The sequence below is a fragment of the Scleropages formosus genome, chromosome 8, assembly GCF_900964775.1.
Source record: "Scleropages formosus chromosome 8, fSclFor1.1, whole genome shotgun sequence".
In the NCBI taxonomy this organism is placed as follows: Eukaryota; Metazoa; Chordata; class Actinopteri; order Osteoglossiformes; family Osteoglossidae; genus Scleropages; species Scleropages formosus.
In genome coordinates this window covers 29,249,480-29,265,634 of record NC_041813.1, presented here as the reverse complement: position 1 = coordinate 29,265,634, position 16,155 = coordinate 29,249,480, and the positions used below count along the sequence as shown (strand labels likewise).

At 52.5% G+C, this 16,155-nt stretch overlaps 2 protein-coding genes across 4 annotated transcripts in view; one reads left to right on the top strand and one right to left on the bottom strand.

Moving 5' to 3' along the window:
- The window catches only part of plekhh3 (pleckstrin homology, MyTH4 and FERM domain containing H3), a 31,285-nt gene extending 24,742 nt beyond the window's left edge, over positions 1-6,543 (top strand). For 2 of the 3 annotated variants that reach the window (XM_029254038.1, XM_029254037.1), the window contains 6 exons: positions 682-889; positions 1,195-1,331; positions 2,221-2,341; positions 2,518-3,000; positions 3,595-3,786; positions 5,539-6,543. In XM_029254038.1, coding sequence (XP_029109871.1) covers positions 682-889; positions 1,195-1,331; positions 2,221-2,341; positions 2,518-3,000; positions 3,595-3,786; positions 5,539-5,676 — 1,279 coding nt within the window. In that variant the 3' untranslated portion in view covers positions 5,677-6,543. The remainder of the gene's footprint in view (positions 1-681; positions 890-1,194; positions 1,332-2,220; positions 2,342-2,517; positions 3,001-3,594; positions 3,787-5,538) is intronic. The other variant, XM_029254040.1, reaches the window with a different exon arrangement.
- A 1,199-nt stretch (positions 6,544-7,742) lies between these two features.
- Positions 7,743-15,856, bottom strand: tubg1 (tubulin, gamma 1). Its single transcript, XM_029254469.1, has 11 exons — positions 15,724-15,856; positions 15,110-15,222; positions 13,937-14,104; positions 13,765-13,833; positions 13,234-13,313; positions 13,028-13,154; positions 12,177-12,263; positions 10,713-10,862; positions 10,127-10,279; positions 9,373-9,534; positions 7,743-9,183 (listed from the first exon to the last, which is right to left on the bottom strand). Exons 1-11 carry the CDS (start codon positions 15,770-15,772, stop codon positions 8,986-8,988), a joined length of 1,356 nt encoding a protein of 451 aa, XP_029110302.1. The 5' UTR covers positions 15,773-15,856; the 3' UTR covers positions 7,743-8,985.
- Positions 15,857-16,155: the final 299 nt, after the last annotated feature.

The window sequence follows — 16,155 nt, the reverse complement described above, 5'->3', positions numbered from 1 at the left end:
TCCTGGAACGCCAGACGCCGCGTGACTCGACGGCACCCGAAAGACTCCCCTCCCCTCCCCTCGGCTCGACGCGGCCGATTGTTCCGCCGCGGTGCCGCGGCTGGGCCAGATGGGGTGGGGGAGACGAGAAAAGCCTATAAAAGCCTGTCGCTCCGAAGGCGCCTGAGGCACAAGGGTGCGGGGGAGGGCTGGTGGGCGCAGCCACCCTCCGGTGGAGGTCACCTCACTGACTCCCCGCACAACAAAGCGCTCTATGTTTGCTCCACGTTGTTCTTGTGCGCCGCGAAGCGGGGCCCCTTTCAGCCTCCGCTAAGAATTGGTCTGCGGTTTGGGCTGAACGCTGACGCCGGGCGGCTCTTCCGCTCCGCTGACCCGCGAGAGAGAAAGCGAGCGCTCGAGTTCGCGCGACCGGGAGCACCTTGTCCTGCGAAGTCCCCGCGGAAAGTGGCTTACGTACGGAGTCGAGTGCATGGAAAAAAGTTTGAAAGCTGAGACTAAACGAGGACCCGGAGATGAACCTCGACAAGAGCAGCTTGTCGGCCTTACAGTTCCCGTTTGTCTCTTTGGAGAGTCCCGCTGTCCTCCCTCACCAGCTCATTAAACTGTTTTCCTTTTTTTGGAGTAGCTGGCATAACTGCGAACCCCTTAACGAGTGCGTCTGCCCACCCATCCCCTTCCCAGGGTGCGGAGCCATCATCCCAACACGGAAGTGGACGGCTATGCCTCCTTCATTTTGGAGGCCCTGAAGAAGACGCGCTGCCGTGAGTGCGTGCCATCCTGGGAGGAGATCCAAGTGCTCATGGGCCGACGGGAAATGCTGTGCGTGGTGCACTTCCCCGGGCAGGGCTCCTGCCGGATGCCCGTTACCTCCCACACCACCGCCGATGAGGTGAGGCCCTGGGGGTGCGGACGGGGGGCAGCCGCGTGACCGACCACGCTTCCGTACCACATCCTCTTCCAAGGGAGCGGGTGCGTTTAGGGTGAAGGAAAACAAGGTAAATAGACTGGAAAGGAGACATTTTGAATCATTTGTGCATTTTTGGACCCTGTGAAAGGAAGTCGGATGACATCACACGAGAGGGGATTCGGGAGGAGGGGAGAGGGTGACTGCTCTCCGTGTTGACACATGTTCGTGTTTCCGCGCCCCTCCGCCTCTGCGTGTGCACCTGGGTGACACTCCTCTTCCCCTTGCAGCTGGCGAGGACGATCTCGGAGCGCCTGGGGCTGCAGCGCAGCCGCAACACGTTCGCTCTGTTCGAGCGCAGCGCGCAGCACGAGTGGCCCGTGGGGGGCGGCACCATCATCGCGGACATCCTCACCAGGTTTGAAAAGTAAATATCCCGCAGCACCGTGGGTCTCATCCCTACTGTTTGCTTACAACCGTAAACAGTAGTGCAGCAGCGTAAGGGGCGACTACGCCTGGGCCACCCGGGCGACTTCTGTATGGGAGGAATTGGGCCGAGAAGTCGAAGCGAAGCAAGACGCGAGCGTCCTACGTCTCCTCGGAGGCGTGGCGCCTCAATTCCCGATCGGACTCGTTCAGCAAATGCCCCGTGAGCAAAAACGAGTTTCTGCAGACAGGTGCTCACGCTTCTCACTCACTCTTAGTTCAGAGTAATAAGTTCTGTAGGTCAGTAACTGTTTGCCTGTTTGTACAGCGCACTCTGTTTTCCCTGGAAAACTTTCGCAGTTTGATGCCTATCTGCACGTGGCGTTTTTTCCGAGATGCGGATGCTTGACGAGTCCAGTCTGTGCCCCCGCCGTCCTGCTTTGTCCGTACGCTCACTCGCCGTGTCGGTTAAAGCACGATTTAACCGGTCGGACCATCGCGCCGCTTCTGACGTGATGCCGCCGTGGGTGTTTCTCACGCACTTGCCCTCATAGCCGGAGGGTCCAACGTGCCTGCCGTTCAGGAGTAGCCCTGGGAAGACGAGTTCGGCCGCTGTGCCTTTGTGACCCACTTCTTTGAGGCGTCGCTGTCTTTCTATTAGGTGTGTAACCGTGGATCCGCAATTACAGCGCCAGCTAAATATGCTGACACCCTGCACAACAAAAGGACTGTGCACTGAGTCATCTGACTGATGCGAGGAAAGTAGCGGTTTGGCCGGTTAAGCTGCTCGAGTCGGGTCGTAATTCTTGTCCCTGAAGTCAGCGAGGCCTGAAACTCCTCCTTTCTTCCTCGTGTGCCCTCACCCACCCTCCTCGTTTGGTGTCTTGCAGCCTCTCGGCTAAAGATCCCGAGTCGGACGGTCAGCGGAGACTCTACTTCAAGCTCTACTGCCTGCTGGACGTGGACAGCATTTGCGTGGACAGCATCGAGTACACGTTCCTCTTCGAGCAGGTAGCAGCGCCGGCTCAGCTGGGCCATTGCGTCGTGTGGCGTCGGATCTCAACCGTAGCAACTCTTGAGAAGGACTTCAACGTTTCTCATCAGCGGTTTTCATTGAGTCAGATTGCTGTTGCTGAGCGTTAGGGCGCGGGTCACGGCGATGATCGAGCACTCGTTGTGTCCCTCAGTGCCACGAAATGATGGTCCGAGGGCAACTTCCTGCATCGGAGGAGGACCTCCAGGCTCTCGCGGCGTTGCGGCTGCAGTGGATGATGGGAGATTTCAGCATCCACTCCCCCTGCCCTCCGCTGGACGAGCTCTTCCCTGGCAACGTAGTGGAGGCACGTGTCCTGCTGGCGCTGAAGAACCCCTCGCCAACCACGCCTGGAAGCACTCCGGCCCCGCCTCCCAGCTGCCCACAGCGCTTCCCCGGCGGCCTCCTGGCGGGGGCGCTGTGGAGCCACGCGACTGCCCACAAGCAGAGGATGGCGCAGGACCTGCGGCTACGCGGGCGGCTGAAAGAGGAGGGGGCGGCCATCATGGGCGCCATCGTGGAGCGATGGAAGAGCCTGGTTGGCTACAGCCAGAAGGACAGCATGGCGGCCTACCTCGCCATCGCGAGACGGTCGCCCGGCTTCGGCTGCACGCTCTACGAGGTCGATTTCTACATAGTGAGTGCGCTCGCCGTGGGGGGGGGGCACTTAGAACTAGATGAAGGGAGCTAAGGCTGATCCTCAGAGGAGCCCTGCTACTAAACTGCAGAGTGAAATCACAGCCCTGGGACAGTATGGAGCCCTAGAAATGCGCAGGATCGTGTCGCTTTGGAGAAGTTATTTGGCTGAACGCTTTAGTGGTGCTTGAAACTTTGTGAGCCCTGTAGGGATGGTCATTATTCTTGTATCAAATGTTAGAATGAACTCCTAAAATCTAAGTGTTAACCTCGTGAAATTAATAAATAAATAGGATTTATACACTTGATTCCACTTACCTACTTGGTCTAACCAGTCCAACTTGGGCTTCGCTTATTTTTGCCCCTGCATTATACTACACGTGATTTCCCCTAAAGCGACATGCGGAATGGTCATCACACATCTATTGTGTCACATGAGAAACACTGATTCTCATTAAGTAACCATTTCGTGCTAAAAGTCAGGGTCAGGGTTGGCGGTAACCCCTAACCCTAAGAGGTTCACGTACTTGCATAAGCAGCACTGTAGGTATAGCATTTACTTCCATACGCCAAGCAGCTTCCTCTGCTGTTCCAGAGCTCCACCGGAAGTTTCTCCCAGAAGCTGTGGCTGGGCGTGGCAGCCAAGTGCGTCTCGCTGTACCGGCAGGGCGAGGTGGAGGCCCTCGAGTCCTTCCCCTACGGACAGATTTGCTCCTACGAGGTGTCGGACACCAACACTTTCAAGATCACGGCCGGCGACCGCGACCTGCTCTTCGAGACAAACAAGGTACGGGCGGCTGCGTCCGACCGACGTGTCCCGGGTCCTCCTTTTGTCTCGAAATTTAACCAGTGCAGACGTCGGGCTCGGCGCAGCAGTGCGGAGATGTTTCGGAGGTCACGCCCGCTCGGGAAAGCTCCGTTTTGTTACCTGAAATCCGGCCCGATGCCACCAAAAAGAAAGAAAAAACCTCCGCAAATAAAAATGTCAGAGTTTCTCTGAAGCGCAGTGCGGTGGAGCAAAGTCAACAAAGTACTTTTCCTCCCGACAGCTTTATTACATTCATCCATTTAGCCGACGCTTTTCTCCGAAGCCAGCTACAAATATTTATCCGTTTGTACGGCCAGGTGGTTTTACTGGAGTAATTTAGGGTAAGTACCTTGCTCAAGGGTACTACGGTTGGGTCCAAAGGGAGCGGCTCTAACCACGTGCAGGCGGACACATGGCGAGGGACAGACGGGCGACTCGTCCTTTTCGTGCCACGAAAGCGCTGACTTCTTCCCACGCGGAACAAAGGCCTTCTGTGATCTCTCGCGGGGCACAGAAGCGCCGTTTTGTTTACCGGAGCCCAATCGCTCAGGGCAGCAGCTCCGTCAGGGGCCGCATCTGCAGGCCCCGGGGTGGCTAGAGCTCCGTGCCCCGTATCCGGAGCTGGAGTCGGTGCTCCGTGGGTGACGGCGGTGCCCAAACGGGACTGGGGTCTAGGCCACAGTCACAGTGTCCCAACCGGCACTCGCCGTCCCCTGATCGCCCCTAAGAGCCACCGACGTCATCGAGTCTCCCAACAAGTTGCTCCAGACGGCAGATCCAGCCGAAATACTGTACCGCGGCGCGAAGACGCAGCTCCAGAAGAAGCTCCAGCGATGGGGGACTGTTGTCTTTGTCCCACCTGGACCATTTATGTTGATATTTTTCCATTTAGCAGACCCCCTTCCCCATAGCGACGTACATCTCGCAGAAAGTACAACGAGTGCATTCCATCAGCAGAAAGAGGGACTTGGATGGAGCGCAGCCAGGCCCTAGCGTGCAGCGCAGGGTTCGCACGCAAAATCTGCTTTCGGCCCAAATCCACGTGCGTCCTGAATTTTTAGGGCCCGTTTCACGGGTTCCGCCGGTAACTTTGAAAGGCGGAAGCAGTGGAAGTCGTGCTCCTTCGCTCCCTGGCTTACAGGATACAAACACTGGATGTCACTCCCATGGGAGATACAAATATTTTCCCGTTTATGTATTTGTCACTGGATTTTCTTGGCCTGTATTTTTTTTTAAGAGTTTCTGAAGAGGGTGTTTTTATTTTACTGTACATTTTAAATTAGTTTTCATTTTAATGTAGCTCAAGGTTAATAAAAACGTTTAGCTTTTACAGAACACCACCTGTAAATACAGCTGCTACTACAACGCTTAGAAATACTGCCTTCGGACCCAAAGGTCGTAGGTTCGATTCCCACCTCTGGCTGTAGTACCCTTGCGTCGGAAACTCTGCAAATGATGCGTTTATTATTTTCTGTCATTTTAAAGTAGTTTTACTGTTGTTTAGAGTTAATAAAAAAAAAAGTCTGATGTATCTTGTGACTCTGTGGCTAAAGCTGCTTTGGAGTTTTGGGCGAATGGAGTGGAGAAAGGAGCCACAGTGTAAAGCAGGGTATCGGCGTGTGGTTTTTACCAGGAAGTGGCGAGTTCCAGATCCTCTCGTTAAGCCGCATGGCTGCTGGCTGCTCGGCGCCAGTGTTTCTCCCTCTAACCTTTAACCTCTCCTCCTGACAGCTGACGGAGATCGTGCAGCTCATGAACGCCTACTTGAGCGCCACGCATCAACGCCAGGTCCCTGCAGACAGCACGTACACCGAGGGGGGGTTCTGCCTCGCTCCCTCCGCCCAGGAGCTGTCGTCTCCCTCCGTGTGACAGGCCCCCTCCCGCCCAGCGACAGCTGGAAGACGTCGAACCTTCGTCGATTCATGTCTCCAGAGCTGAGCAACGTGGTGAGGAAGGTGGATTCTTTACCCCTCCACAAGTGCACTTTTCCAAGCTGGTCACGGTCTCTGCTCCACTTGTGTTCCCACACCCCGGGGCTGGGATTGGGTGCGAAGGGCTGCCAGACTTCGGCTCTGCGTATGAGCCGCGGCCTTGTTTTTCCTGTAGCGGACAAAAGAGCGGCGGTGCGTGAACTTGTTGGAGTCGGGGACAATCGTTAGAGTCTCTCCGTTGACACTAAGTGCGCTGCTGTGGTCCAGCGTCGCGATGACTTTGGCGAGGAAGACGAAGGTGCGAAATTCCTCCTGCCACTGCCAAAGGGTTTTGTTCCGCTCCAAAGAGCAACGTAGCTGGGTCCCAGTTTGCCGTCAAAGAGCCCCAACGTCTTTCCCAATGGGGTCTTTCCCGATTTTGGTGTTGCTGCCGTCACAAGACCGCAGCACGGTGTCGGCGTGGTCAACACCGTTTCGTACAGCGCATAACACCGACATGCGGGATACACGCAGAGCAACTGCACTCACATGACACGCCATCCTTGTCGACTGCTGGTGACCACAGTGTCTCCAGAAGGTTCTGTCCTCCGCTCGTGTCCTGCAGAAGGGCGTGTCCATCGTCACGCGATTTGAGTCCGTTCATCCGGGAGCTCGTCATCCTTTTCTTCATTTTCCTGACTTTTCCCAGCATTACTGTTTTTCTGAGGAAATGCAACCTAATCATGACATGTTTGCAGCATGATGACCTCGTGCTTCACCAGAATAACCTACTTTCTCCCCCCTACTGATTTCAAGCCAGCCCCCCCCCCCCATTTTTGTTCCCATTATTTATGGATAAGATGCTGTTATCAAAGGTTTAATTATCTTTTTTTTTTTACATTTTAATAAAAAAGTGTCCTGGTAAAATTATTTTTGCTTGGTAAAATTATTACTTTCATTATCTTTGTTATTTTAATCCTTCCCTAAATGCACACGCAACTCCAGCTTTTTTAAGTGTAATATTGGTTGTATGTGATACATGTCACCGTGCCAGCAGGGCATTTGTTGCTTCCCCTACGGATACAACTGCATGGTTTCTACTCTGACTTCTGAAAGCAGGTTAAAAAAAAAAAAGAAGAAGAAGAAAGGACCAAAGCAGGAAAAAGATGTCAATTCCTGCTGTACCTTGCTGGCGTATGTGCGGTTCTTCCACGGCACTCCAGCAAGGCCCTCGGAGCGGCCGTGTCCCTCGGTATCTCGACCGCATCACCTTGGCGCCTTGTTTCGCAATGTTTTAGTTCCGTCACCTTGGAGTGGAGGCGCGGCGGTGCGGAGATTGGCGTCGCGCTCTTCCGTTGCGGGAGGGTGAAATCCTGGTGTCCCCTGCCTGCCCTCTGCCATTTCCCCCCCACAGCTGCAGGCAGCTTCCATGTAATGAATATTTGTACCAGTAAAACAAGGGTGACGTGCTTGGGATTGATCTTTGTGTGCCGCTTCCATGCTGCATGGTACTTCTCAACAAACGTATGAAGTGTTTGTACAGTAAACATGGATGTGCAATAACCAGATGCATATTTAATAAAAAAAAAAAGTCTGCACTGTTGCCAAGCAGCAAGCGTGTCTTCAATGAATGTGGTTTGTGAATGTCGAGGGGTTCATTCCCCCCCCGTTATCTAACGACTCTAATTGCACTATTGATATATTTTTAAAATGCCACGCTGTGGTTCAATTCTTTGTGTCATACATTTTTTTTTTTCCTTTTTTTTTTGTATTTGGGCACCCAGCGAGGCTGAAACTCCCTGCAGATGCTAACAACCCAAAACGCTAGGGAATGTGTGTGTATTGAGCGCAGATGGGTTCTTAAGTGAATGTGCTAAACTGTCAAAAATGCTGTACTACTTAAAGTTCTTCTCATATGAAAGTAGATTTGATGCCGTCGCTGGGGAAATGTAAAAACAGAGCTTTTCGCAGAGGAAAGAGCCTCACAGATCAAGCGTCACTGAACACTCCCCAGGCTTTTGTGGCACACAATCCATTTATTTGTAGAAAACAAAAGGACACATGAAGTGCAACACTTTGACTGCTCCAGGCAAAGCGTGTTTTACATTCGTACGCATATACAGCTGCAGACTTAACGAAGCAGAAGACCTGTACAATGTGCTTCATCCATGCGCTACACAGGAAACCACAACGGTGCGAAACAAAAAAGCGAGAATGTGGTCTCCTGTACAGCGGTTTGGCTTGAGGTGCTCACTTTTGCATATTGAAGAAAATTAGAGTGAGGCTATGAAAAATGGCGCCAATACCTGTTGGTGATACAGTGGTGGTACTCTACCAAACCACAGGCTGACCCGACCCATCCCATCCCCATAACGGCTGTATTTTACCCTATCTGCAGTGAAACTCTTTCCTGCTGAAGAACCCTGTGAAATGAGGACTCTCCCAGCATGCAGTGGGCACGTGCAGCACTACCATAGGAGAACAATTCCGCATTTACTGCTCGGACCAAGAGCCGATGTACGTGTCACAGGAAGTTCTCATCGCCTCCTAAAACAGGTTGCCAATCCTGAACCTTGAAAACGCAGTCCTGCAGGTTTTTGAGAAAACTTTCCTATTAGTTTCACTTCCACCAGGCACAACAGGTGAGGCCACTTAGTACTCAGAAAACGCCAATTAAAACAAACCCGATGCACACACCTGGAGTGCTTGACAAGAAGGGCTGGCCACCAGCATCCTGACTTAGAGCAGAGGTAAACCCTCCGGCTGAATTGTGGCTCCCCACCCCAGATGCTGGGGGGGTACATGCTACCTAAAAAGCTACTCAAAGTCGTCGCCGCATCAACTGGTACGTTACACCAAATATACCCACCTGCGCAGAGTGGCCACTTGGCTCATTTTAATATTAAACTTGTCTCTTATACGGGATCTCTTGCCAACGATGCTCGTCTTCCCCCACCACCCCCAGTTAGCCAGGCCGAACTCTCCACCATCCGACACGGGTTTTTCCAGGCCGTTCAGAGACCACGTACACTTACTGTGGTGCTCCTAAGTGCAGGTGAAAACACAAAAGTACAGAATGCAGTGAGCGGAGTGCTATGCTATTGAGTGGACACAAGCGCTGTGCTTATTCACGGTCCCAGTGGACACTGGTCTGTGTGCAATACTAGAGGGGAAATCTCGCTATGTGCTCCTACTAGGTCATGCCAACGAGGGGAAGGCTCTCGGTCCGTTTGAGCGTGGCACCGGCTTGGGAGGGGGGGACGGGAGGTCACGGCTCCTGGGATCCCCAGGAAATGTAGTCGGGGCGCGTAGCGGCGCTGTACTCGTCGACGAGCTGCTGCACCACCTCTCGTGAGTTGTCCAGCTCGTCGAAGTTCTCCTTGAACACGTCCTCCTTGCGGAACTGCTCCAGGAAGGCCTCGCGTTTGCGCAGCTTGTCGTACTGCCGGCACGTTCGCTCAAAAAGCTGCGGGAGGGGAGAAACGCCGTCGCGTTGGACGTTACGCCCAGGGCCTCGTACGCAGCAAGACTGTAATAATAGACTCGTGACCGCCGACTTGACTGTTACTTGTCCGCAGCTACGCTCTTGAGCGAGTAAAATCAAAACGATCGACCGTTTCGTTGACCGAGCTTCAACGACGTGGGTGGGACTTACGGAGGAAATGCTCGTGTGATTGGCCATCATCAGTCCGCTGACGCGGTGTGCAGACGGCAGGTACGGGGACCTTCTGGACAGCGCCACCTGGATGCTGGCGGGCCCCCAGGGGATGAAGTTAGCCAGCTTCCTCTCTCTGATCCTCTGCAGGCTCTTGTGCACCTGACAACATCGAAAGCAGACGAGTGGCTGTGTCAACAGGGAGCATGTTCTCACTGCGTAACAGGGCCAGTGTCATTTGTGGAGTGAATTGCTGTACTTGTTTTGTGCTGTTTTAAGTGCCCCCTTTTTTTTTTTTTTTTTCTCCTTTTTCCTTTCCCAATGTCACAAATGGGGTAAGTGAGTATGTGCTGGGTGGCACAGCATGTAGCACTGGTGCTTAATGGGACCTGGACTGTGTTCAGACATGGGTTTGGATCCAACTCGGTGTTAGTGTGGTTTCTTCCCACAGTCCAAAGATGTACTTCAGGTTCACTGCTGACGTTAAACTGCCCGTTGTGTGTGTGTGTGTGTGTGTGTGTGTGTGTGTGTGTGTGTGTGTTACATGAAGTGCTAAAGGAATAAATACATGCATCGGAAATATAAAATGTAACATTGCTGAAGGGATTCGAATAAAGACAGTGTTTTGGTTTTGGAAAATTACAGCTACTGAAAGCTGAGCCCAGTCCATCCCAAACCTACCAGTACATATTACCTTCATTACCTCACACCTGTACACACTACAGGGACACACTCCAGTGTAATCTGTACGCACCTGCGTGGGGTCCACTTCCCCCTGGATGATGTTCAGGATGGCGATGTAGCAGTGGTTGGTCTGGCGGTCTCGTCCCGTCGACACCATCACATTCTTGGGTTGCAGCAGCCTCCGCATCACATCCAACACCGTGGTCTTCCTCACGCTAGCCACCTAAGTTGGCCTCAGAGACTGTCAGTGTGTGCCACACACACATGTGGTAGGACAGCACCCTATTTTCATGCTAATTTGAATGGCAAAGGACATCAGGAGGCCACAGCTACACTGTAATCCCTTTATCTATTATGAACAACCCTACTGCCCAGGGTAGGGTTGTGGTGGTCCAGAGCCTATCCTGGAAGCATAAGGTGTGCGGCGTTTTACCCCTGGAGGAGATGCGCATCCATCACAGAGCAGGCTACCCTGTCGTATCTATTCACATCCATTTCTCTGCTCTTTCAATAGAAACGTCAACGTGAAGAATATTAATAATTAATTGAATGAAAACCAGCAGCTCTTCAAAAGGTAATTACATGTGAAAGTGCAGTAAAAAAAAGAAGCTCCATATGGTGATCGCAGGTGGCCGAGCACACGTCCTCGTTCTTACCGACTGGTCGGTGGTGAGGGGGGTGTAGCCGGTCATGAGGAAGTGCAGCCGAGGTGTTGGGATGAGGGATGCGATGAGACCGATGAGGTCGTTGTTCATGTAGCCGGGGTAGCGCAGGGTCGTGGTGCTGGCGGACATGATGGTGGAGACCTGGGGAGCAACGGTTGCAGCGGCGCCGTCACATGTCAGCTGTGCGCCGGGGGCACCGACGAGGAACGAGCTACGGTGCTCTAAAAAAGGCCACGGGAAAGGGAGACTCCCTGACCCCAAAGTGGAACGAGGGGCACACGCCCAAAAAGCCTCCTTTTCCGGTCGCTCCGCAGAGCGGAACCGCTTCTTCCGAACTTCATGCCGTGCCAGTTTACGACAAACCATACTCTGTACGGGAACGTTTGTCTGAAAAAATTACACCTATTGTGAATTTGGTTGTTCTGTTACTACGACACGAACAAATCAGCCCCGTGTTTGTTTCTTATCTTTTACCTTCCTTCAATCAGCAGACGCTTTTCTCCAAAGCAGCTTCCAACGAACTCCATGTAGTGTTATGAGCCCACACACGTTATTCGGCGCAGTGACTTACACTGCTAGATACACTACGTATACTGACACTACGTCACTCATCCATACATCAGTGGAACACGCTCTGTCTTTGGACTGTGGAAGGAAACCAGAGCATCCAGAAGAAACCCAACCAGGTATGGGTGGAACAAGTGAACTCCACACAGACTGAGCGGGGATCGAACCCACGTCCTGCCACGCCACTCAGGGTACTCGCTATGTCACGGCACTGCCTTTTACGTGACACTTCCCTCCAAGGTGAATTACAGTGTTCCACCCATGTTTACAGCATGGGAAATGTTACTGTATCAGTTGAGCACAAGTACCGAGTCCTTGCTGAAGGGACTACAGCAGGAGGTGGGATTCAAACCTGGGTCCTTCAACTGCACAGTGACAGCTAAGCACTACATCGCCAGCTGCCCCAAACATCTGAGGGTGCGTGTGTGAGAGAGACATCCTTCTCTCCCGCCAGCGTCTTTATTTTGATTGAATACTGAACGTGGCGGCTGTTTCTATAAAGGACATACGTATCAAAGTGCGTTTCTGCTCTGTTTGTGTGCTTCTTTTCTGAAACGGACTCTGTTCCAGCGCGCAAGACGACTCTTAACCTGCTTCTTGCCTTGTTAATGAACAAGAGCTCATCTAAATTTAACAGAGCTGTGCCCAAGTTGGGCTTTTTATTTCGAAACCACTAACCACGATGCACTCGGTGCGCCGCGGACATTATTGCCTCGCAGCTCAGGGTTTATTTAGATACGGATCCTTTAATGTGGATTTCCCAAGCGGCAGTTAGCGTGCGAAGTCAGCGTGCGACGCCCTGCCTCGGTGCCGCAGGAAGGGGTCCCGCCGGGTGTGAGATCACCCACCCGGGACCGCTCCGCGACGGCACCCCCGGCCGGGACTCACCAGCTGGTTGATCTGGGAGAAGGAGGGGTTCTGGATGTGGAGCCGGTCTGTGGCGATGCGGTTCAGAGCGGTGTTGTCCAGCACGACCTGAGGACGACAGACGGGAGAGACGTTAACCGGACGTGCGGGTCTTGCAGGTGCGGGTAGCCGAAGGAGATGCCGATGACCGTGCTCAGGACGGTGCGAATTCAGCAAGTCCGGGTTCCACCTTCTCCTGAAAAAGGAACTTTGCCTCAAAAAAAGTGAGATTTTTCGCCTTCAACATCGGCTCAAGTTGGAAAGGAGAAGTAGATGCGCGGCAGAGACAGTGAACGAACGTGGGCTCTTGGCCGAAAAGAGAAAGCCCTTTTCCTCACGTGTAAATTTGATTCTGGTTTTTCCGTATGCGAAAACAAAGTAAGGTAAAACCCGGGATGCTCGGCCCTTGACGCGCTGCATTTATCGTTTTATTTAAACTGCTAACCTCGCTGGACTTCAGTCATTTAGCGGACACTCGTACCCAAAGCGACTGACGACGTTCAGTGTTCCCACCAAGATACTTACAGCTGGGTCATTTTTACTGCATCACTTCAGCAAATGTACCTTGGCTATTACCATACAACAGCAGGCGGTGGGATTCAAACCTGGCCCCTTCGAGCGGAAGACTCGAACCACTACACTACAGTACCTGCACGCCCTGTACCTTGTTTCACTACGCTTTGCCTTCATTTAGGTGTGAAAAATGTAACAGGGTAAAAACACTTAAGGTTCACTGATGCTCTTGGCGTTCAATATGGTTACCACTGTAATGTGGTATTCCCTCTTAGTACTATGTTCCAAACACTGGATAAGCCCCCCCAGCCCCCACGTACCACACAGTCGGCGTTTTGCGTGAGCCTCTTGAGCGTCAGCAGCGAGTTGTAGGGCTGCACCACCACATCGCTCATCTCGTCCTGGTTGGGGAACACCGAGTAGGTCTGCACCAGCTTCTTGGGGTACCTGGGCGCGGAGGAGCCCGAGAGTCGGCCGAGCGGCGACCCACCCCGCCGACACGCGCAGCACAGAGAGACGCACTGACCTGTCGTTCAGCTTCTCCAACAGGTAGGAGCCCAGACCCGACCCTGTACCGCCTGCTATGGAGTGGCAGAGTACAAAGCCCTGCGAGAGAGACCAGGACGGTTTACCGTACTGAGCAATATGCACAAATACAGCAAGAAAACAAAATATACAGCAATGGAAAGAGTTTCACTGTGAACAAAAAGCCATTTCTCAAATAGTGTTCTGAATCAAGGTGTCGACAGGAACCTTGGACAGCCGGTAGTGTAGCGGACCCAAAGGTCGCGGGTTCGAATCTCACCTCTGGCTGAAGTACCCTCGAGCAGGGTACCTACCCTAAATTGCGCCAGTAAAATTACCCAGCTGTATAAATGGATAAATAAGCTTAAGTAGCTTAAGGTTGCAAGCTGTTCTGGAGAAAAGCGTTAGCGAAATGAATAAACGTAAATGTGAACCTGCCAGCTGCTGCAGTCTGAGTCAAGGGGAGGAACTGTGACACATAGGGACATTTTCCTACAGATCCCGCGTGAACATAAATGGGACGTTTACTCACCTCCAGACTGTCACTGCCATCCGCTTCCCTGTCGATGATGTCGAAGATGTCCTCGTGGATCTTCTCCCCCTGAGAGAGCAGGTGAACAAAGCCTATCGATCCGCGTTCGTTCCCCGAGAACGGATCCGTACAACTCGCTGCCGTCACGACCTTTTGGTTATAAAGGGATCACCTGGGAGAAGCCGCTGGCCCAGTTGTTCCCTGCACCCCCTCCATGTTCTGACAGGTAGATGTTCTCCGGATTGTACAGGTTTGCATAGGGCGAGTTCAGGATGGAGTGGATCACCCTGGGCTCCAGGTCGAGGAGCACCGCTCTCGGGATGTAGTGTTCGTCGTCCGCCTGCGAGCGAACAGGTGTCACAAGGACTCGGCTCGCAGTTCAACGATTAAGAAGAAGAAAGACGTCGCGTAGCAGAAACGCTAATGCAGAAGTCGCAGCTCCAGGACTGAAGAAGAAACGGAAGTGAACTACAAGGTTCCAGCCCCATCTGCTGGCTCTTCGTCATAATGTCGCCCAGTAGGAGAGAGAACCTTCACTCCTGAGGCAGCGAAGTAAGTAAAAAGTGCTGGCAAAACAAACTATTGTACACACGTTAAACATTTACATTTATTCAATTAGCTGATGCTTTTCTCCAAAGCGACTTACAACGTTAAGGTCACAATTATTACATGCTTACAATCATTTACCCATTTATACAGCTGGGTAATTTTTTACTGGATCAATTCAGGGTAAGTACCTTGCTCAAGGGTACTACAGCCAGAGATGAGGCTTGAACCTGCAACTTTTGGGTCCAAAGGCAGTAGCTCCGACCGCTATGGTGCTAGCTGTCCCCGAGTGGCAGCTGCAAGCACAGTGGTTAGAGCTGCTGCCTTTGGGTGCAAAGGACATGGGTTCAAATCCCACCTCCAGCTTAGTACCCTTGAGCAAGGTACTTACCCTGAATTGCTCCAGTAAAATTATACAGTTGTACAAATGGGGGATGGGAAAGTGCGGTGGCGCAGCAGGTTTGGTCTGTTCCTTCTCTCTGGGGGGTTTGGGGTTCGAGTCCTGCTTGGGGTGCCTTGCGATGGACTGCCGTCCCGTCCCGGGTATGTCCCCCTCCCCCTCTGGAATTGCGCCCAGTGTTGCCGGGTTAGGCTCTGGCTCCCCGCGACCCCATTCGGGACGAGCGGTTTCTGCGTGCGTGTGACTGTTTACGGATGGGTAAATCAGCGTAAGTTGCTTAACGCCGCAAGTCTCTTGGAGAAAGACATGATCAGCCAAGTGCAAACGTTCACAAATTTTATAAAAGTTGCCTGTAGCCACAAAAACTCCCCCACCCCCAAGGGCGAGGGTGCTCTGTACCTGGTAGAAGAAGACGTCCTTGCGGTCCGTGCCCTCGGTGGTGAACTCCTCCACGATGCCCTCGGGGCTGATGCCATGCTCCGCACACAGCTGCTTCCAGAACTCGAACCCGACTGTAGGGGGAGCGGGAGGCCCATCGGAGCACGGTAAAGCACGGTAAAGCACGATAAAGCACGGTACAGTAGTAGAGCAGAGCGCGCGTCCAACTCCCCGCACTGTAATATTACGAAGGAAACACACTGTGCTGAATGAATAACTAATCCCACGCGGCTGTACATGGGGACGATGCTCAAGTCACGTGACACCCACTGCTTAGACCCACATCGGCACGTGTTTGTGGGGACAGAGTCGCGATCAGTGGGTACAGTACTGTACTGTAGCGGAACACTGCTCTTCAGTCGAGGAAATGTATGATGAGAGCACGACGTCGGCACATATAAAGTTCATGAACAACTCATGTCATGTTACTACTGTACTGGGATTGTGATAGTACTTCTCTGTGATGATGCGTGACAGCTGCACAAATTACACACGGCCTGCTCCCAAATGCGAAAAATGCAGAATAAATAATCGTAAGAGGAATGATGACGATGACATCATGCACGAGCGCTTACTTTGGTTCCCGCACTGTCCGAGTTGCAGCGTTATGATCTCACGCGGCATCTCGTCTCATTAACGGACTCCTCGTCACGTCTCGCGCCTCCGCCGCCTTTCATTGAGGCGCGAGGGCCGCGGTGACGACAGCTCCGCATCCGCGTCGCCTGCGGACATGCGCAGTTGGCAATACTGGCGCTCGGAGCGCCAAGAATCACTCTTTATGCTCATTAATGTACTTTGTTAATCGTTAGGCATAACATGACATTATACACACGTTTATATTTTGATATCCTGTTCTTTACTGTTCGGCATATGCTTGGGTAAAACAAAATTTTTTCAAACCAACGTAAAATGACTGGTAAAATAGTGATGGCAAAGTTAATCCAATAAACTTTCAAGATGTGCGGTTAAATATCATCTTAACAGTATATTGTCATTGTTACATGCAT

Bases quoted from the DNA above. Each gene is read 5' to 3' on its own strand.
- tubg1 (XM_029254469.1), bottom strand. From the start codon at position 15,772: ATGCCGCGTGAGATCATAACGCTGCAACTCGGACAGTGCGGGAACCAA. The intron at 15,223-15,723 runs GTAAGCGCTCGT...CTCCCCCTACAG, and splicing joins CGGACAGTGCGGGAACCAAA to TCGGGTTCGAGTTCTGGAAG. The intron at 13,155-13,233 runs GTCAGTGCGTCT...CTCCGCGCCCAG, and splicing joins TTGGAGAAGCTGAACGACAG to GTACCCCAAGAAGCTGGTGC.